The sequence below is a fragment of the Oncorhynchus gorbuscha genome, unplaced genomic scaffold (genome assembly GCF_021184085.1).
Source record: "Oncorhynchus gorbuscha isolate QuinsamMale2020 ecotype Even-year unplaced genomic scaffold, OgorEven_v1.0 Un_scaffold_295, whole genome shotgun sequence".
Lineage (NCBI taxonomy): Eukaryota > Metazoa > Chordata > Actinopteri > Salmoniformes > Salmonidae > Oncorhynchus > Oncorhynchus gorbuscha.
In genome coordinates, this window is record NW_025745159.1 from 594181 (window position 1) to 616680 (window position 22500).

At 52.9% G+C, this 22500-nt stretch overlaps 1 protein-coding gene across 1 annotated transcript in view; it reads right to left on the minus strand.

The window, feature by feature from the left end:
• Positions 1-22500, minus strand: part of LOC124017623 (vacuolar protein sorting-associated protein 13B-like) — a 193998-nt gene that overhangs the window by 122402 nt on the left and 49096 nt on the right. Inside the window, 3 exon segments of the mRNA XM_046332876.1 lie at positions 14359-14732; positions 15489-15694; positions 21090-21286. Of these exon segments, the coding sequence (XP_046188832.1) occupies positions 14359-14732; positions 15489-15694; positions 21090-21286 (777 nt within the window).

Here is a 22500-nt window from a genome sequence, read left to right on the forward strand (position 1 = left end):
GGAGGCTAGGAGCCATGTCGTATAAGGTGATAGGTCAGAGGTCAGGTTGGGTTTAAAGGTAGGCTCAGTGAGATGAGTGGGAGGCTAGGAGCCATGTCGTATAAGGTGATAGGTCAGAGGTCAGGTTGGGTTTAAAGGTAGGCTCAGTGAGATGAGTGGGAGGCTAGGAGCCATGTCGTATAAGGTGATAGGTCAGAGGTCAGGTGATAGGTCAGAGGTCAGGTTGGGTTTAAAGGTAGGCTCAGTGAGATGAGTGGGAGGCTAGGAGCCATGTCGTATAAGGTGATAGGTCAGAGGTCAGGTTGGGTTTAAAGGTAGGCTCAGTGAGATGAGTGGGAGGCTAGGAGCCATGTCATATAAGGTGATAGGTCAGAGGTCAGGTCGGGTTTAAAGGTAGGCTCAGTGAGATGAGTGGGAGGCTAGGAGCCATGTCGTATAAGGTGATAGGTCAGAGGTCAGGTTGGGTTTAAAGGTAGACTCAGTGAGATGAGTGGGAGGCTAGGAGCCATGTCGTATAAGGTGATAGGTCAGAGGTCAGGTTGGTTTTAAAGGTAGACTCAGTGAGATGAGTGGGAGGCTAGGAGCCATGTCGTATAAGGTGATAGGTCAGAGGTCAGGTTGGGTTTAAAGGTAGACTCAGTGAGATGAGTGGGAGGCTAGGAGCCATGTCGTATAAGGTGATAGGTCAGAGGTCAGGTTGGGTTTAAAGGTAGACTCAGTGAGATGAGTGTAAACAGTAGTAGTGGGTCAGGTCAGAGGTCAGGTCGGGTTTAAATACAGGCCCCATGTAAACAGTAGTAGTGGGTCAGGTCAGAGGTCAGGTCGGGTTTAAATACAGGCACCATGTAAACAGTAGTAGTGGGTCAGGTCAGAGGTCAGGTCGGGTTTAAATACAGGCCCCATGTAAACAGCAGTAGTGGGTCAGGTCAGAGGTCAGGTCGGGTTTAAATACAGGCACCATGTAAACAGCAGTAGTGGGTCAGGTCAGAGGTCAGGTTGGGTTTAAATACAGGCACCATGTAAACAGTAGTAGTGGGTCAGGTCAGAGGTCAGGTCGGGTTTAAATACAGGCCCCATGTAAACAGCAGTAGTGGGTCAGGTCAGAGGTCAGGTTGGGTTTAAATACAGGCACCATGTAAACAGTAGTAGTGGGTCAGGTCAGAGGTCAGGTTGGGTTTAAATACAGGCACCATGTAAACAGTAGTAGTGGGTCAGGTCAGAGGTCAGGTTGGGTTTAAATACAGGCACCATGTAAACAGCAGTAGTGGGTCAGGTCAGAGGTCAGGTTGGGTTTAAATACAGGCCCCATGTAAACAGCAGTAGTGGGTCAGGTCAGAGGTCAGGTCGGGTTTAAATACAGGCCCCATGTAAACAGCAGTAGTGGGTCAGGTCAGAGGTCAGGTTGGGTTTAAATACAGGCACCATGTAAACAGTAGTAGTGGGTCAGGTCAGAGGTCAGGTTGGGTTTAAATACAGGCACCATGTAAACAGTAGTAGTGGGTCAGGTCAGAGGTCAGGTTGGGTTTAAATACAGGCACCATGTAAACAGTAGTAGTGGGTCAGGTCAGAGGTCAGGTCGGGTTTAAATACAGGCACCATGTAAACAGTAGTAGTGGGTCAGGTCAGAGGTCAGGTTGGGTTTAAATACAGGCCCCATGTAAACAGTAGTAGTGGGTCAGGTCAGAGGTCAGGTTGGGTTTAAATACAGGCCCCATGTAAACAGTAGTAGTGGGTCAGGTCAGAGGTCAGGTTGGGTTTAAATACAGGCCCCATGTAAACAGTAGTAGTGGGTCAGGTCAGAGGTCAGGTTGGGTTTAAATACAGGCCCCATGTAAACAGCAGTAGTGGGTCAGGTCAGAGGTCAGGTCGGGTTTAAATACAGGCACCATGTAAACAGTAGTAGTGGGTCAGGTCAGAGGTCAGGTCGGGTTTAAATACAGGCACCATGTAAACAGTAGTAGTGGGTCAGGTCAGAGGTCAGGTCGGGTTTAAATACAGGCACCATGTAAACAGTAGTAGTGGGTCAGGTCAGAGGTCAGGTCGGGTTTAAATACAGGCACCATGTAAACAGTAGTAGTGGGTCAGGTCAGAGGTCAGGTCGGGTTTAAATACAGGCACCATGTAAACAGTAGTAGTGGGTCAGGTCAGAGGTCAGGTCGGGTTTAAATACAGGCACCATGTAAACAGCAGTAGTGGGTCAGGTCAGAGGTCAGGTCGGGTTTAAATACAGGCCCCATGTAAACAGCAGTAGTGGGTCAGGTCAGAGGTCAGGTTGGGTTTAAATACAGGCCCCATGTAAACAGTAGTAGTGGGTCAGGTCAGAGGTCAGGTCGGGTTTAAATACAGGCACCATGTAAACAGTAGTAGTGGGTCAGGTCAGAGGTCAGGTCGGGTTTAAATACAGGCCCCATGTAAACAGTAGTAGTGGGTCAGGTCAGAGGTCAGGTTGGGTTTAAATACAGGCACCATGTAAACAGCAGTAGTGGGTCAGGTCAGAGGTCAGGTTGGGTTTAAATACAGGCACCATGTAAACAGTAGTAGTGGGTCAGGTCAGAGGTCAGGTCGGGTTTAAATACAGGCCCCATGTAAACAGCAGTAGTGGGTCAGGTCAGAGGTCAGGTTGGGTTTAAATACAGGCACCATGTAAACAGTAGTAGTGGGTCAGGTCAGAGGTCAGGTTGGGTTTAAATACAGGCACCATGTAAACAGCAGTAGTGGGTCAGGTCAGAGGTCAGGTTGGGTTTAAATACAGGCACCATGTAAACAGCAGTAGTGGGTCAGGTCAGAGGTCAGGTTGGGTTTAAATACAGGCCCCATGTAAACAGCAGTAGTGGGTCAGGTCAGAGGTCAGGTCGGGTTTAAATACAGGCCCCATGTAAACAGCAGTAGTGGGTCAGGTCAGAGGTCAGGTTGGGTTTAAATACAGGCACCATGTAAACAGTAGTAGTGGGTCAGGTCAGAGGTCAGGTTGGGTTTAAATACAGGCACCATGTAAACAGTAGTAGTGGGTCAGGTCAGAGGTCAGGTTGGGTTTAAATACAGGCACCATGTAAACAGTAGTAGTGGGTCAGGTCAGAGGTCAGGTCGGGTTTAAATACAGGCACCATGTAAACAGTAGTAGTGGGTCAGGTCAGAGGTCAGGTCGGGTTTAAATACAGGCCCCATGTAAACAGTAGTAGTGGGTCAGGTCAGAGGTCAGGTTGGGTTTAAATACAGGCACCATGTAAACAGTAGTAGTGGGTCAGGTCAGAGGTCAGGTTGGGTTTAAATACAGGCCCCATGTAAACAGTAGTAGTGGGTCAGGTCAGAGGTCAGGTTGGGTTTAAATACAGGCCCCATGTAAACAGTAGTAGTGGGTCAGGTCAGAGGTCAGGTTGGGTTTAAATACAGGCACCATGTAAACAGTAGTAGTGGGTCAGGTCAGAGGTCAGGGTCCGTTTCCCACAACCAGGAGCGTTGAACCAAGGATAAACTTCTCAGCGTGAAGCACACCCATTTACATGTCCAGTTACTATGGTGACGGTGTAGGAACATGTCCAGTTACTATGGTGACGGTGTAGGAACATGTCCAGTTACTATGGTGACGGTGTAGGAACATAGCATGTCCAGTTACTATGGTGACAGTGTAGGAACATAGCATGTCCAGTTACTATGGTGATGGTGTAGGAACATAGCATGTCCAGTTACTATGGTGACGGTGTAGGAACATAGCATGTCCAGTTACTATGGTGACGGTGTAGGAACATAGCATGTCCAGTTACTATGGTGACGGTGTAGGAACATAGCATGTCCAGTTACTATGGTGACGGTGTAGGAACATAGCATGCCCAGTTACTATGGTGACGGTGTAGGAACATAGCATGTCCAGTTACTATAGTGACGGTGTAGGAACATAGCATGTCCAGTTACTATGGTGACGGTGTAGGAACATAGCATGTCCAGTTACTATAGTGACGGTGTAGGAACAATAGCATGTCCAGTTACTATGGTGACGGTGTAGGAACATAGCATGTCCAGTTACTATGGTGACGGTGTAGGAACATAGCATGTCCAGATACTATAGTGACGGTGTAGGAAAATAGCATGTCCAGTTACTATGGTGACGGTGTAGGAACATAGCATGTCCAGTTACTATGGTGACGGTGTAGGAACATAGCATGTCCAGTTACTATGGTGACGGCGTAGGAACATAGCATGTCCAGTTACTATGGTGACGGTCACAGCAGACCCCAACGTCAGAGAGCTTGTCATGAACCAGTCCAACCTCAACACAGCAGACCCCCAACGTCACATTGAGACAGAGTGACCCCCAGAGTGACCCCAGAGTGACTGTTAAAGGAGACCTGTGGTAAAAAAAAAGCTCAGAGTTTAACAGCCAAAAACACTGTACTGCTGTTGCTATTGGAAACCGATGGGAAAGTTTTTACCTCATTAAACCTGGCGGACGGGACAGCAGCTGGCACGAGTCCCAAATCCATTCCCTCTTTATAGAGGAACGCCATCTGAGGCTGACCTTTCAACTTCGACGCGCTGATATCGAAACTGCCAGACATCTTTAAGATGCCGTGCTAAGCCTTCTTTTAAAGATCGGTATCGGTTAACAGAGACTCCTTCATTAGGCTACACGATACAGCCATCTTCATCGTCCTCTTCTCTCTCTCTCTCTCTCTCTCTCTCTCTCTCTCTCTCTCTCTCTCTATAAAAAAACGGCTTTATGTGGACAAATATTACCTCCTGAGATATGTTGATAGTCAATAAAAACCCTGCTTGTTATAAACTGGGGTTTTTAAAAAGTGACAGCTCTCCCAGTCAGCGCCGATGTCCCAGCAGACACCAGTTCTATAATCCGACCACATATCACATTACTCCTCCTGCTCCCTGTACACACATTAGTCCTGGTTACGTAGGCATATATGGGCCTCTCTATGTCACACAGATCTACGCTAGACGTGACAAACTGGAGACGGTAATTATAGACGGGAGAGAAACTTCTAATCACGTGGAATTGGATCCTTGCCACGCAGAAGTCGGCGGTAAATACAATGATTAAAAACAGACAATGAAAATAGATGAAGGAAGGACGACGGAACCCAAAGCCCCTTTTTCCTGTACGGGGACATCAGATCCCTGCTACATCTGCTGGGAACAAAAACCTGATCTGTCTTTAACTAGCGATGGATCTATCTTCTCTACCCCGGGGGGAGGATAGGGAGATAGGGGGAGAGGATAGGGAGAGAGGGGGAGAGGATAGGGAGAGGATAGGGAGAGAGGGGGAGAGGATAGGGAGAGAGGGGGAGAGGATAGGGAGAGAGGGGGAGAGGATAGGGAGAGAGGGGGAGAAGGTTTGGAGCTGGGGGGGTAGGCCTGCCTGGGGTAAGTTGTTTTAAGGCTGGGGGGTAGGCCTGCCTGGGGTAGGTTGGTTTGAGGCTGGGGCTGGTTGTGGGGCTGGCAAAAGCTGGGTTTGGGGCTGAGGATGGTTAAAATCTCCCTCCCAACCCCTGTCCCCTGGTCCAATCAGGATCTCAGGGCCTGGTTCAATCAGATCCACACCTCTCTGATGTCTCCACACACCTGGCTGGCTGTGTAGAATCTACCAGACCCACACCTGGCTGGCTGTGTAGAATCTACCAGACCCATACCTGGCTGGCTGTGTGGAATCTACCAGACCCACAACTGGCTGTGTAGAATCTACCAGACCCACACCTGGCTGGCTGTGTAGAATCTACCAGACCCACACCTGGCTGGCTGTGTAGAATCTACCAGACCCACACCTGGCTGTGTAGAATCTACCAGACCCACACCTGGCTGGCTGTGTAGAATCTACCAGACCCACACCTGGCTGTGTAGAATCTACCAGACCTACACCTGGCTGGCTGTGTGGAATCTACCAGACCCACACCTGGCTGGCTGTGTGGAATCTACCAGACCCACACCTGGCTGGCTGTGTGGAATCTACCAGACCCACTCCTGGCTGTGTAGAATCTACCAGACCCACACCTGGCTGGCTGTGTGGAATCTACCAGACCCACACCTGGCTGGCTGTGTGGAATCTACCAGACCCACACCTGGCTGGCTGTGTAGAATCTACCAGACCCACACCTGGCTGTGTGGAATCTACCAGACCCACACCTGGCTGTGTGGAATCTACCAGACCCACACATGGCTGGCTGTGTGGAATCTACCAGACCCACACCTGGCTGGCTGTGTGGAATCTACCAGACCCACACCTGGCTGTGTAGAATCTACCAGACCCACACCTGGCTGTGTAGAATCTACCAGACCCACACCTGGCTGTGTAGAATCTACCAGACCCACACCTGGCTGGCTGTGTAGAATCTACCAGACCCACACCTGGCTGTGTAGAATCTACCAGACCCACACCTGGCTGTGTAGAATCTACCAGACCCACACCTGGCTGGCTGTGTAGAATCTACCAGACCCACACCTGGCTGTGTAGAATCTACCAGACCCACACCTGGCTGTGTAGAATCTACCAGACCCACACCTGGCTGGCTGTGTGGAATCTACCAGACCCACACCTGGCTGTGTGGAATCTACCAGACCCACACCTGGCTGGCTGTGTGGAATCTACCAGACCCACACCTGGCTGTGTGGAATCTACCAGACCCACACCTGGCTGTGTAGAATCTACCAGACCCACACCTGGCTGGCTGTGTGGAATCTACCAGACCCACACCTGGCTGGCTGTGTGGAATCTACCAGACCCACACCTGGCTGTGTGGAATCTACCAGACCCACACCTGGCTGGCTGTGTGGAATCTACCAGACCCACACCTGGCTGGCTGTGTGGAATCTACCAGACCCACACCTGGCTGGCTGTGTGGAATCTACCAGACCCACACCTGGCTGTGTGGAATCTACCAGACCCACACCTGGCTGTGTAGAATCTACCAGACCCACACCTGGCTATGTAGAATCTACCAGACCCACACCTGGCTGGCTGTGTAGAATCTACCAGACCCACACCTGGCTGGCTGTGTAGAATCTACCAGACCCACACCTGGCTGTGTAGAATCTACCAGACCCACACCTGGCTGTGTAGAATCTACCAGACCCACACCTGGCTGTGTAGAATCTACCAGAACCACACCTGGCTGTGTAGAATCTACCAGACCCACACCTGGCTGTGTGGAATCTACCAGACCCACACCTGGCTGGCTGTGTGGAATCTACCAGACCCACACCTGGCTGTGTAGAATCTACCAGACCCACACCTGGCTGTGTAGAATCTACCAGACCCACACCTGGCTGTGTAGAATCTACCAGACCCACACCTGGCTGGCTGTGTAGAATCTACCAGACCCACACCTGGCTGTGTAGAATCTACCAGACCCACACCTGGCTGTGTAGAATCTACCAGACCCACACCTGGCTGGCTGTGTGGAATCTACCAGACCCACACCTGGCTGTGTGGAATCTACCAGACCCACACCTGGCTGGCTGTGTGGAATCTACCAGACCCACACCTGGCTGTGTAGAATCTACCAGACCCACACCTGGCTGTGTAGAATCTACCAGACCCACACCTGGCTGTGTAGAATCTACCAGACCCACACCTGGCTGTGTGGAATCTACCAGACCCACACCTGGCTGTGTAGAATCTACCAGACCCACACCTGGCTGGCTGTGTGGAATCTACCAGACCCACACCTGGCTGTGTGGAATCTACCAGACCCACACCTGGCTGTGTGGAATCTACCAGACCCACACCTGGCTGGCTGTGTGGAATCTACCAGACCCACACCTGGCTGGCTGTGTGGAATCTACCAGACCCACACCTGGCTGTGTGGAATCTACCAGACCCACACCTGGCTGTGTAGAATCTACCAGACCCACACCTGGCTGTGTAGAATCTACCAGACCCACACCTGGCTGGCTGTGTAGAATCTACCAGACCCACACCTGGCTGGCTGTGTAGAATCTACCAGACCCACACCTGGCTGTGTAGAATCTACCAGACCCACACCTGGCTGGCTGTGTAGAATCTACCAGACCCACACCTGGCTGTGTAGAATCTACCAGACCCACACCTGGCTGTGTAGAATCTACCAGACCCACACCTGGCTGGCTGTGTGGAATCTACCAGACCCACACCTGGCTGTGTGGAATCTACCAGACCCACACCTGGCTGTGTAGAATCTACCAGACCCACACCTGGCTGTGTAGAATCTACCAGACCCACACCTGGCTGTGTAGAATCTACCAGACCCACACCTGGCTGGCTGTGTAGAATCTACCAAACCCACACCTGGCTGTGTAGAATCTACCAGACCCACACCTGGCTGTGTAGAATCTACCAGACCCACACCTGGCTGGCTGTGTAGAATCTACCAGACCCACACCTGGCTGTGTAGAATCTACCAGACCCACACCTGGCTGTGTAGAATCTACCAGACCCACACCTGGCTGTGTAGAATCTACCAGACCCACACCTGGCTGTGTGGAATCTACCAGACCCACACCTGGCTGGCTGTGTGGAATCTACCAGACCCACACCTGGCTGGCTGTGTGGAATCTACCAGACCCACACCTGGCTGTGTGGAATCTACCAGACCCACACCTGGCTGTGTAGAATCTACCAGACCCACACCTGGCTATGTAGAATCTACCAGACCCACACCTGGCTGGCTGTGTAGAATCTACCAGACCCACACCTGGCTGGCTGTGTAGAATCTACCAGACCCACACCTGGCTGTGTAGAATCTACCAGACCCACACCTGGCTGTGTAGAATCTACCAGACCCACACCTGGCTGTGTAGAATCTACCAGACCCACACCTGGCTGGCTGTGTGGAATCTACCAGACCCACACCTGGCTGTGTGGAATCTACCAGACCCACACCTGGCTGGCTGTGTGGAATCTACCAGACCCACACCTGGCTGTGTAGAATCTACCAGACCCACACCTGGCTGTGTAGAATCTACCAGACCCACACCTGGCTGTGTGGAATCTACCAGACCCACACCTGGCTGTGTAGAATCTAGCAGACCCACACCTGGCTGGCTGTGTGGAATCTACCAGACCCACACCTGGCTGGCTGTGTGGAATCTACCAGACCCACACCTGGCTGTGTGGAATCTACCAGACCCACACCTGGCTGGCTGTGTGGAATCTACCAGACCCACACCTGGCTGGCTGTGTGGAATCTACCAGACCCACACCTGGCTGTGTAGAATCTACCAGACCCACACCTGGCTGGCTGTGTAGAATCTACCAGACCCACACCTGGCTGGCTGTGTAGAATCTACCAGACCCACACCTGGCTGGCTGTGTAGAATCTACCAGACCCACACCTGGCTGTGTGGAATCTACCAGACCCACACCTGGCTGTGTAGAATCTACCAGACCCACACCTGGCTGTGTAGAATCTACCAGACCCACACCTGGCTGGCTGTGTAGAATCTACCAGACCCACACCTGGCTGGCTGTGTGGAATCTACCAGACCCACACCTGGCTGTGTGGAATCTACCAGACCCACACCTGGCTGGCTGTGTGGAATCTACCAGACCCACACCTGGCTGGCTGTGTGGAATCTACCAGACCCACACCTGGCTGTGTGGAATCTACCGGACCCACACCTGGCTGTGTAGAATCTACCAGACCCACACCTGGCTGTGTAGAATCTACCAGACCCACACCTGGCTGGCTGTGTAGAATCTACCAGACCCACACCTGGCTGGCTGTGTGGAATCTACCAGACCCACACCTGGCTGGCTGTGTGGAATCTACCAGACCCACACCTGGCTGTGTGGAATCTACCGGACCCACACCTGGCTGTGTAGAATCTACCAGACCCACACCTGGCTGGCTGTGTAGAATCTACCAGACCCACACCTGGCTGGCTGTGTGGAATCTACCAGACCCACACCTGGCTGGCTGTGTGGAATCTACCAGACCCACACCTGGCTGGCTGTGTAGAATCTACCAGACCCACACCTGGCTGGCTGTGTGGAATCTACCAGACCCACACCTGGCTGGCTGTGTGGAATCTACCAGACCCACACCTGGCTGGCTGTGTGGAATCTACCGGACCCACACCTGGCTGGCTGTGTAGAATCTACCAGACCCACACCTGGCTGGCTGTGTAGAATCTACCAGACCCACACCTGGCTGGCTGTGTGGAATCTACCAGACCCACACCTGGCTGGCTGTGTGGAATCTACCAGACCCACACCTGGCTGGCTGTGTAGAATCTACCAGACCCACACCTGGCTGGCTGTGTGGAATCTACCAGACCCACACCTGGCTGGCTGTGTGGAATCTACCAGACCCACACCTGGCTGTGTGGAATCTACCAGACCCACACCTGGCTGTGTGGAATCTACCAGACCCACACCTGGCTGGCTGTGTAGAATCTACCAGACCCACACCTGGCTGTGTGGAATCTACCAGACCCACACCTGGCTGGCTGTGTAGAATCTACCAGACCCACACCTGGCTGGCTGTGTAGAATCTACCAGACCCACACCTGGCTGGCTGTGTAGAATCTACCAGACCCACACCTCTCTGTTGAACCCCCATTCAAGCTTTACTTTCTGAAACCAAAAGGGAAACAGAGGGCAGGAATGTTCTTGGCAGCACGTCCATCTGAAGGTCAACGCTGCCCACACTGTGAAATACTTCAATACAATTCCTGGTGTATCAGGTTTGGTCTTCAGCCTTCCTCCACACCCCTACGAGACTCTCCTATCCTCCTCTTCCTCCACACCCCTACGAGACTCTCCTATCCTCCTCTTCCTCCACACCCCTACGAGACTCTCCTATCCTCCTCTTCCTCCACACCCCTACGAGACTCTCCTATCCTCCTCTTCCTCCACACCCCTACGAGACTCTCCTATCCTCCTCTTCCTCCACACCCCTACGAGACTCTCCTATCCTCCTCTTCCTCCACACCCCTACAAGACTCCCCTATCCTCCTCTTCCTCCACACCCCTACGAGACTCTCCTATCCTCCTCTTCCTCCACACCCCAACAATACTCTCCTATCCTCCTCTTCCTCCACACCCCTACGAGACTCTCCTATCCTCCTCTTCCTCCACACCCCTACAAGACTCTCCTATCCTCCTCTTCCTCCACACCCCTACGAGACTCTCCTATCCTCCTCCTCCTCCTCCACACCCCTACGAGACTCTCCTATCCTCCTCTTCCTCCACACCCCTACAAGACTATCCTATCCTCCTCTTCCTCCACACCCCTACAAGACTATCCTATCCTCCTCTTCCTCCACACCCCTACAAGACTATCCTATCCTCCTCTTCCTCCACACCCCTACAAGACTATCCTATCCTCCTCTTCCTCCACACCCCTACGAGACTCTCCTATCCTCCTCTTCCTCCACACCCCTACGAGACTCTCCTATCCTCCTCTTCCTCCACACCCCTACGAGACTCTCCTATCCTCCTCTTCCTCCACACCCCTACGAGACTCTCCTATCCTCCTCTTCCTCCACACCCCTACAAGACTCTCCTATCCTCCTCTTCCTCCACACCCTAACAATACTCTCCTATCCTCCTCTTCCTCCACACCCCTACGAGACTCTCCTATCCTCCTCCTCCTCCTCCACACCCCTACGAGACTCTCCTATCCTCCTCTTCCTCCACACCCCTACAAGACTATCCTATCCTCCTCTTCCTCCACACCCCTACAAGACTATCCTATCCTCCTCTTCCTCCACACCCCTACAAGACTATCCTATCCTCCTCTTCCTCCACACCCCTACAAGACTATCCTATCCTCCTCTTCCTCCACACCCCTACGAGACTCTCCTATCCTCCTCCTCCACACCCCTACGAGACTCTCCTATCCTCCTCCTCCTCCTCCACACCCCTACGAGACTCTCCTATCCTCCTCTTCCTCCACACCCCAACAATACTCTCCTATCCTCCTCTTCCTCCACACCCCTACAAGACTATCCTATCCTCCTCTTCCTCCACACCCCAACAATACTCTCCTATCCTCCTCTTCCTCCACACCCCTACAAGACTCTCCTATCCTCCTCTTCCTCCACACCCCAACAATACTCTCCTATCCTCCTCTTCCTCCACACCCCTACGAGACTCTCCTATCCTCCTCTTCCTCCACACCCCAACAATACTCTCCTATCCTCCTCTTCCTCCACACCCCTACAAGACTCTCCTATCCTCCTCTTCCTCCACACCCCAACAATACTCTCCTATCCTCCTCTTCCTCCACACCCCTACAAGACTCTCCTATCCTCCTCTTCCTCCACACCCCTACAAGACTCTCCTATCCTCCTCTTCCTCCACACCCCAACAATACTCTCCTATCCTCCTCTTCCTCCACACCCCTACAAGACTCTCCTATCCTCCTCTTCCTCCACACCCCTACAAGACTCTCCTATCCTCCTCTTCCTCCACACCCCTACAAGACTCTCCTATCCTCCTCTTCCTCCACACCCCAACAATACTCTCCTATCCTCCTCCTCCTCTTCCTCCACACCCCTACAAGACTCTCCTATCCTCCTCCTCTTCCTCCACACTCCTACAAGACTCTCCTATCCTCCTCCTCCTCTTCCTCCACACCCCTACGAGACTCTCCTATCCTCCTCCTCTTCCTCCACACCCCTACAATACTCTCCTATCCTCCTCCTCCTCCTCCTCCACACCCCTACAAGAATCTCCTATCCTCCTCCTCCTCCACACCCCTACAATACTCTCCTATCCTCCTCCTCCTCCACACCCTTACAAGACTCTCCTATCCTCCTCCTCTACACCCCTACAAGACTCTCCTCTCCTCCCCCTCCTCTTCCTCCACACCCCTACAAGACTCTCCTATCCTCCTCCTCCTCCTCCACACCCCAACGAGACTCTCTTATCCTCCTCCTCCTCTTCCTCCACACCCCAACGAGACTCTCCTATCCTCCCCCTCCTCTTCCTCCACACCCCTACAAGACTCTCCTATACTCCTCCTCCTCCTCCACACCCCTACAAGACTCTCCTATACTCCTCCTCTTCCTCCACACCCCTACAAGACTCTCCTATGCTCCTCCTCCTCTGGCTGCCTCTCTCTCTCTTTCCCCCTGACTCACATTGATCTGCTGCTGCCACTAGGTCCAGTATGACACAGATTAGTCACAGCTGAGGCCACCTACAGCGCACACGCGCACACACGCACGCGCACACACGCACGTGCACGCACACGCACACACACACACACACACACACACACACACACACACACACACACACACACACACACACACACACACACACACACACAATCTCCCTGTCCTCGACTTGGCAGACCCCCTCACGGCTCAGTGTCCAGAACTACTCTACTGGAGCTGATAAGAGGCCATTATTTATGAGGGAAGTAATCAGATGAAACAGGAAACAGCCTCACTGAGCTATAGATCATTATTTAATCCTGAGGGATCAGGCCAATCACATCCTACGCCACGATGAGTCAATGCTGCCCACGCTGTGAGTCAACTACTAACCTAAAGGTCTGAATCAACCACACCAGGCAGGTCCATTACCTCACCTATCTACTAACCTAAAGGTTACATGTCCTTTACCTCACCTATCTACTAACCTAAAGGTTACATGACCTTTACCTCACCTATCTACTAACCTAAAGGTTACATTTCCTTTACCTCACCTATCTACTAACCTAAAGGTTACATGACCTTTACCTCACCTATCTACTAACCTAAAGGTTACATGTCCTTTACCTCACCTATCTACTAACCTAAAGGTTACATGACCTTTACCTCACCTATCTACTAACCTAAAGGTTACATGTCCTTTACCTCACCTATCTACTAACCTAAAGGTTACATGACCTTTATCTCACCTATCTACTAACCTAAAGGTTACATGACCTTTACCTCACCTATCTACTAACCTAAAGGTCTGAATCAACCACACCAGGCATGTCCTTTACCTCACCTATCTACTAACCTAAAGGTTACATGTCCTTTACCTCACCTATCTACTAACCTAAAGGTTACATGACCTTTACCTCACCTATCTACTAACCTAAAGGTTACATGACCTTTACCTCACCTATCTACTAACCTAAAGGTTACATGTCCTTTACCTCACCTATCTACTAACCTAAAGGTTACATGTCCTTTACCTCACCTATCTACTAACCTAAAGGTTACATGTCCTTTACCTCACCTATCTACTAACCTAAAGGTTACATGTCCTTTACCTCACCTATCTACTAACCTAAAGGTTACATGACCTTTACCTCACCTATCTACTAACCTAAAGGTTACATGTCCTTTACCTCAACTATCTAAAGGTCTGAATGCTGATGGTGATGAACGTTAGGATTAGACTAACTCAGTATATACCAGTAGTCTCACCTGTTGCCAGGCCCGTAGGGCCGTATCCAGACTGTGAACGGTGTTCTGGCTGATGTTGATGAAGACCGGGTCTACGAAGACGTTCCCGTCCAGGAGGACGTTGTTGGAGCAGCGTGTGACCGCAGCCTGACCCTGCAGTATGAACGGCTGCAGCAGGCTGAGCCAAGTCAAGTTCCGGTACTCCAACAATCTGCAGTCCAGCTCGGTGGAGAACTGGATCTCCTGGCAGAGCCGGGCGGCGCTGACGTTACCGCCGACGCCGCCGCTCCACTGGCGGAGGAACAGCCGCGGCTCCTGTGCCCCGATGACCAGGTACTCTTGCTCCTGGGGCAACTTCCTGTCCGGCAGGAAGGGGCGGAGTCGACGTGACGGCGCTGGAGACAGACGGACAGAGGAGATGTGAGTGAATCTAATATACGACTAAATGAACAGTAGTGACAGTAAACACGAGAAAATAGCAACAACCCAGCTGCTCCAGGCGGTGCTACAGTACCTGTACCCAGCTGCTCCAGGCGGTGCTACAGTACCTGTACCCAGCTGCTCCAGGCGGTGCTACAGTACCTGTACCCAGCTGCTCCAGGCGGTGCTACAGTACCTGTACCCAGCTGCTCCAGGCGGTGCTACAGTACCTGTACCCAGCTGCTCCAGGCGGTGCTACAGTACCTGTACCCAGCTGCTCCAGGCGGTGTTACAGTACCTGTACCCAGCTGCTCCAGGCGGTGTTACAGTACCTGTACCCAGCTGCTCCAGGCGGTGCTACAGTACCTGTACCCAGCTGCTCCAGGCGGTGCTACAGTACCTGTACCCAGCTGCTCCAGGCGGTGCTACAGTACCTGTACCCAGCTGCTCCAGGCGGTGCTACAGTACCTGTACCCAGCTGCTCCAGGCGGTGTTACAGTACCTGTACCCAGCTGCTCCAGGCGGTGTTACAGTACCTGTACCCAGCTGCTCCAGGTGGTGTTACAGTACCTGTACCCAGGTGGTGCTACAGTACCTGTACCCAGCTGCTCCAGGTGGTGCTACAGTACCTGTACCCAGCTGCTCCAGGCGGTGCTACAGTACCTGTACCCAGCTGCTCCAGGCGGTGCTACAGTACCTGTACCCAGCTGCTCCAGGCGGTGCTACAGTACCTGTGCCCAGCTGCTCCAGGTGGTGGTAGAGGTGCAGCTGTATCTGTGCCAGGGTGAGAGACACGCCCAGGGAGGGCACGGACCAGGGGGCGAAGCAGGAGTCGACACGGGTACAAGCTGCCAGCGCCGTGGGGGACACCAGCTGGTCACAGGGCAGAAGCTGGGACCCCGAGGAACCCTGCTGAGAACCTGACTCACTGTCAGAACTGTAGAGAGATACATGAGATAAATATTAAGTTTGACAGTTAATAAATCTGACTCACTGGGAGGGAGAGGAGAAAGACACTTCCAGTAGGTTGTTACTATATGTCTTCTGCCTCCCGGTCTGACCGAGGGAGAGAGGAGAACAGCACCTATTTCACTATAGTCAGTCCTGTATTCACCTCAGAACTATTCTCTAGAACACTCTAGAACACTATCCTGTTCTAGAACACTATCCACTATCCTTGGGTGAGCTGGAGGGACATTAACAAGGTGTCATGGAGGAGGACTGGGCTGGAGGGACATTAACAAGGTGTCATGGAGGAGGACTGGGCTGGAGGGACATTAACAAGGTGTCATGGAGGAGGACTGGGCTGGAGGGACATTAACAAGGTGTCATGGAGGAGGACTGGAGGGACATTAACAAGGTGTCATGGAGGAGGACTGGGCTGGAGGGACATTAACAAGGTGTCATGGAGGAGGACTGGGCTGGAGGGACATTAACAAGGTGTCATGGAGGAGGACTGGAGGGACATTAACAAGGTGTCATGGAGGAGGACTGGAGGGACATTAACAAGGTGTCATGGAGGAGGACTGGGCTGGAGGGACATTAACAAGGTGTCATGGAGGAGGACTGGCTGGAGGGACATTAACAAGGTGTCATGGAGGAGGACTGGGCTGGAGGGACATTAACAAGGTGTCATGGAGGAGGACTGGGCTGGAGGGACATTAACAAGGTGTCATGGAGGAGGACTGGAGGGACATTAACAAGGTGTCATGGAGGAGGACTGGGCTGGAGGGACATTAACAAGGTGTCATGGAGGAGGACTGGGCTGGAGGGACATTAACAAGGTGTCATGGAGGAGGACTGGGCTGGAGGGACATTAACAAGGTGTCATGGAGGAGGACTGGCTGGAGGGACATTAACAAGGTGTCATGGAGGAGGACTGGCTGGAGGGACATTAACAAGGTGTCATGGAGGAGGACTGGCTGGAGGGACATTAACAAGGTGTCATGGAGGAGGAGGACTGGCTGGAGGGACATCAACAAGGTGTCATGGAGGAGGACTGGGCTGGAGGGACATTAACAAGGTGTCATGGAGGAGGACTGGCTGGGGGGACATTAACAAGGTGTCATTGAGGAGGACTGGCTGGAGGGACATTAACAAGGTGTCATGGAGGAGGACTGGGCTGGAGGGACATTAACAAGGTGTCATGGAGGAGGACTGGAGGGACATTAACAAGGTGTCATGGAGGAGGACTGGGCTGGAGGGACATTAACAAGGTGTCATGGAGGAGGACTGGAGGGACATTAACAAGGTGTCATGGAGGAGGGCTGGAGGGACATTAACAAGGTGTCATGGAGGAGGACTGGCTGGAGGGACATTAACAAGGTGTCATGGAGGAGGACTGAAGGGACATTAACAAGGTTTCATGGAGGAGGACTGGGCTGGAGGGACATTAACAAGGTGTCATGGAGGAGGGCTGGAGGGACATTAAGAAGGTGTCATGGAGGAGGACTGGAGGGACATTAACACGGTGTCATGGAGGAGGACTGGGCTGGAGGGACATTAACAAGGTGTCATGGAGGAGGACTGGACTGGAGGGACATTAACAAGGTGTCATGGAGGAGGACTGGAGGGACATTAACAAGGTGTCATGGAGGAGGACTGGGCTGGAGGGACATTAACAAGGTGTCATGGAGGAGGACTGGGCTGGAGGGACATTAACAAGGTGTCATGGAGGAGGACTGGACTGGAGGGACATTAACAAGGTGTCATGGAGGAGGACTGGAGGGACATTAACAAGGTGTCATGGAGGAGGACTGGGCTGGAGGGACATTAACAAGGTGTCATGGAGGAGGACTGGGCTGGAGGGACATTAACAAGGTGTCATGGAGGAGGACTGGAGGGACATTAACAAGGTGTCATGGAGGAGGACTGGGCTGGAGGGACATTAACAAGGTGTCATGGAGGAGGACTGGGCTGGAGGGACATTAACAAGGTGTCATGGAGGAGGACTGGAGGGACATTAACAAGGTGTCATGGAGGAGGACTGGGCTGGAGGGACATTAACAAGGTGTCATGGAGGAGGACTGGAGGGACATTAACAAGGTGTCATGGAGGAGGACTGGGCTGGAGGGACATTAACAAGGTGTCATGGAGGAGGACTGGAGGGACATTAACAAGGTGTCATGGAGGAGGACTGGGCTGGAGGGACATTAACAAGGTGTCATGGAGGAGGACTGGAGGGACATTAACAAGGTGTCATGGAGGAGGACTGGGCTGGAGGGACATTAACAAGGTGTCATGGAGGAGGACTGGGCTGGAGGGACATTAACAAGGTGTCATGGAGGAGGACTGGAGGGACATTAACAAGGTGTCATGGAGGAGGACTGGAGGGACATTAACAAGGTGTCATGGAGGAGGACTGGGCTGGAGGGACATTAACAAGGTGTCATGGAGGAGGACTGGCTGGAGGGACATTAACAAGGTGTCATGGAGGAGGACTGGGCTGGAGGGACATTAACAAGGTGTCATGGAGGAGGACTGGGCTGGAGGGACATTAACAAGGTGTCATGGAGGAGGACTGGAGGGACATTAACAAGGTGTCATGGAGGAGGACTGGGCTGGAGGGACATTAACAAGGTGTCATGGAGGAGGACTGGGCTGGAGGGACATTAACAAGGTGTCATGGAGGAGGACTGGGCTGGAGGGACATTAACAAGGTGTCATGGAGGAGGACTGGCTGGAGGGACATTAACAAGGTGTCATGGAGGAGGACTGGCTGGAGGGACATTAACAAGGTGTCATGGAGGAGGACTGGCTGGAGGGACATTAACAAGGTGTCATGGAGGAGGACTGGCTGGAGGGACATCAACAAGGTGTCATGGAGGAGGACTGGGCTGGAGGGACATTAACAAGGTGTCATGGAGGAGGACTGGCTGGGGGGACATTAACAAGGTGTCATTGAGGAGGACTGGCTGGAGGGACATTAACAAGGTGTCATGGAGGAGGACTGGGCTGGAGGGACATTAACAAGGTGTCATGGAGGAGGACTGGAGGGACATTAACAAGGTGTCATGGAGGAGGACTGGGCTGGAGGGACATTAACAAGGTGTCATGGAGGAGGACTGGAGGGACATTAACAAGGTGTCATGGAGGAGGGCTGGAGGGACATTAACAAGGTGTCATGGAGGAGGACTGGCTGGAGGGACATTAACAAGGTGTCATGGAGGAGGACTGAAGGGACATTAACAAGGTTTCATGGAGGAGGACTGGGCTGGAGGGACATTAACAAGGTGTCATGGAGGAGGGCTGGAGGGACATTAAGAAGGTGTCATGGAGGAGGACTGGAGGGACATTAACACGGTGTCATGGAGGAGGACTGGGCTGGAGGGACATTAACAAGGTGTCATGGAGGAGGACTGGACTGGAGGGACATTAACAAGGTGTCATGGAGGAGGACTGGAGGGACATTAACAAGGTGTCATGGAGGAGGACTGGGCTGGAGGGACATTAACAAGGTGTCATGGAGGAGGACTGGGCTGGAGGGACATTAACAAGGTGTCATGGAGGAGGACTGGACTGGAGGGACATTAACAAGGTGTCATGGAGGAGGACTGGAGGGACATTAACAAGGTGTCATGGAGGAGGACTGGGCTGGAGGGACATTAACAAGGTGTCATGGAGGAGGACTGGGCTGGAGGGACATTAACAAGGTGTCATGGAGGAGGACTGGAGGGACATTAACAAGGTGTCATGGAGGAGGACTGGGCTGGAGGGACATTAACAAGGTGTCATGGAGGAGGACTGGGCTGGAGGGACATTAACAAGGTGTCATGGAGGAGGACTGAGCTGGAGGGACATTAACAAGGTGTCATGGAGGAGGACTGAGCTGGAGGGACATTAACAAGGTGTCATGGAGGAGGACTGGGCTGGAGGGACATCAACAAGGTGTCATGGAGGAGGACTGGGCTGGAGGGACATTAACAAGGTGTCATGGAGGAGGACTGGAGGGACATTAACAAGGTGTCATGGAGGAGGACTGGGCTGGAGGGACATTAACAAGGTGTCATGGAGGAGGACTGGAGGGACATTAACAAGGTGTCATGGAGGAGGACTGGGCTGGAGGGACATTAACAAGGTGTCATGGAGGAGGACTGGAGGGACATTAACAAGGTGTCATGGAGGAGGACTGGGCTGGAGGGACATTAACAAGGTGTCATGGAGGAGGACTGGAGGGACATTAACAAGGTGTCATGGAGGAGGACTGGGCTGGAGGGACATTAACAAGGTGTCATGGAGGAGGACTGGGCTGGAGGGACATTAACAAGGTGTCATGGAGGAGGACTGGAGGACCCAAATAGCTCACTATTCCTTACGTAGTGCACTACTTTTGACCAGGGTCTGTAGTATACAGGGAATAAGCTGTCAATTGGGACACACATTGACAGTAAGGGAAACTGGAGACTGTAATGAAATGCACATGTATATTTGGCTTTTCACGGAGTTGCTGTTTTCTGTTGTTCTCCCTCCCCCTCAAGGTCAGCTGGATGGGATGTGTTTGGCCCTGACAGCCACTTGGTGTGCTGGGAAATGTCAATAGGTTGATCTGAACCTGGGCCAGGTCCACTGCCCCCCACCTTCCCTCCCTCCCACCTTCCTTCCCGCCTTCCCTCCCTCCCACCTTCCTTCCTTCCCGCCTTCCCTCCCTCCCTCCCAACCTTCCCTCCCACCTTCCTTCCCTCCCGCCTTCCCTCCCTCCCCCTCCCTTCCCTCCCAACCTTCCCTCTCACCTTCCTTCCCTCCCAACCTTCCCTCCCTCCCACCTTCCTTCCTCCTGCCTTCCTTCCCACCTTCCCTCCCTCCTGCCTTCCCTCCCTCCCTCCCAACTTTCCCTCCCACCTTCCCTCCCAACCTTCCCTCCCTCCCTCCCTTCCCTCCCAACCTTCCCTCTCACCTTCCTTCCCTCCCAACCTTCCCTCCCTCCCGCCTTCCTTCCCGCCTTCCCTCCCACCTTCCCTCCCTCCCTACCTTCCCTCCCACCTTCCTTCCCGCCTTCCTCCCTCCCTTCCCTCCCTCCCACCCAACCTTCCCTCCCGCCTTCCTTCCCGCCTTTCCTCCCCCTTCCCTCCCTCCCTCCCAACGTTCCCTCCCAGATGTGGACTGACACACAGAGGCTTTTGTGCTCAGAGATGCTCATCGTTCTGCACTGTACTGGCGCACTGAACCACACACACACACACACACACACACACACACACACACACACACACACACACACACACACACACACACACACACACACACACACACACACACACACACACACACACACACACACACACACACACACCGTAGAATCAGGTGTGTGAAGAGCGTGTTAATTGTCTCCTCACCTCTGTTCGTCTCCTCCGTCTGGGTTGTTGTTGAGGACGATCCTCCACAGGTCAGAGGTCACCAGATCCTTCTGCTCATTGGTCAGCGTCAAGCTAGGCAGGGTCAGCTCGCAGGCGCTACTCTCTGATAGGCTGAACTCTCGGTAGGGGACGAAGGCGTGCTGGAGCTCGTCCCAATACTCCAGGCTGCACGGCACCTGCAGAACAAGAACCCCCAGACAACTAAAATCTCACGACCTCTATTATTTAATCAGAACTAATGGCTGTTGACCTGACGAGCTGCTTCCTGCTGAGGAGAGGAGCTGGGAGGAGGAGGTGGGAGGAGAGGAGAGCTGGGAGGAGGTGGGAGGAGAGGAGAGCTGGGAGGAGGAGGTGGGAGGAGAGGAGAGCTGGGAGAAGAGGAGGTGGGAGGAGAGGAGAGGTGAGAGGAGGTGGGAGGGGAGGAGAGGTGGGAGGAGAGGAGAGGTGAGAGGAGGTGGGAGGGGAGGAGAGGTGGGAGGAGAGGGGAGCTGGGAGGAGAGCAGAGGTGGGAGGAGAGAGACCGCCTCACCTAACCCTAGCAGATGGGATTCAGCCTGATGTCCTTTACATTGTGACCTTATGACCTGTCGTTCTCCGACACGCAGCCCTAACCGTTCTAGAATGATGTTCTCCAACACGCTGACCTACACCTTCTAGAAATACTACACCTTTGTCCCAAACGACACCCTATTCCCTACATAGGAGATAGACCAGAGCCCTATGACACCCTATTCCCTACGTAGTACACTACACAGAGCTACCAGAAGCCAAAGTAGTGCACTACATAGGGGATAGACCAGAGCCCTATGACACCCTATTCCCTACGTAGTACACTGCACAGAGCTACCAGAAGACAAAGTAGTGCACTACATAGGAGATAGACCAGAGCCCTATGACACCCTATTCCCTACATAGGGGATAGACCAGAGCCCTACGACACCCTATTCCCTACGTAGTACACTGCACAGAGCTACCAGAAGCCAAAGTAGTGCACTACATAGGAGATAGACCAGAGCCCTATGACACCCTATTCCCTACGTAGTACACTGCACAGAGCTACCAGAAGCCAAAGTAGTGCACTACATAGGAGATAGACCAGAGCCCTATGACACCCTATTCCCTACGTAGTACACTGCACAGAGCTACCAGAAGCCAAAGTAGTGCACTACATAGGGGATAGGTTGCCTCTAGGTGACGAGGTGTGTGTGGATAGAGGAGGATTCAGAGACCGTATTAGTGACGTGTGAAACGTTAAACTGCTCAGAGGAAGTCTTGCTGAGTGAGGTCAGGTATGTGTGATCTGATTCGCCACATGGGCAGGACCGTGTCGTTTCACTGCATTAGGTGGGGCTGACGCCCAGCTGGGTTGGTGCTGACCCATCTCACGCTA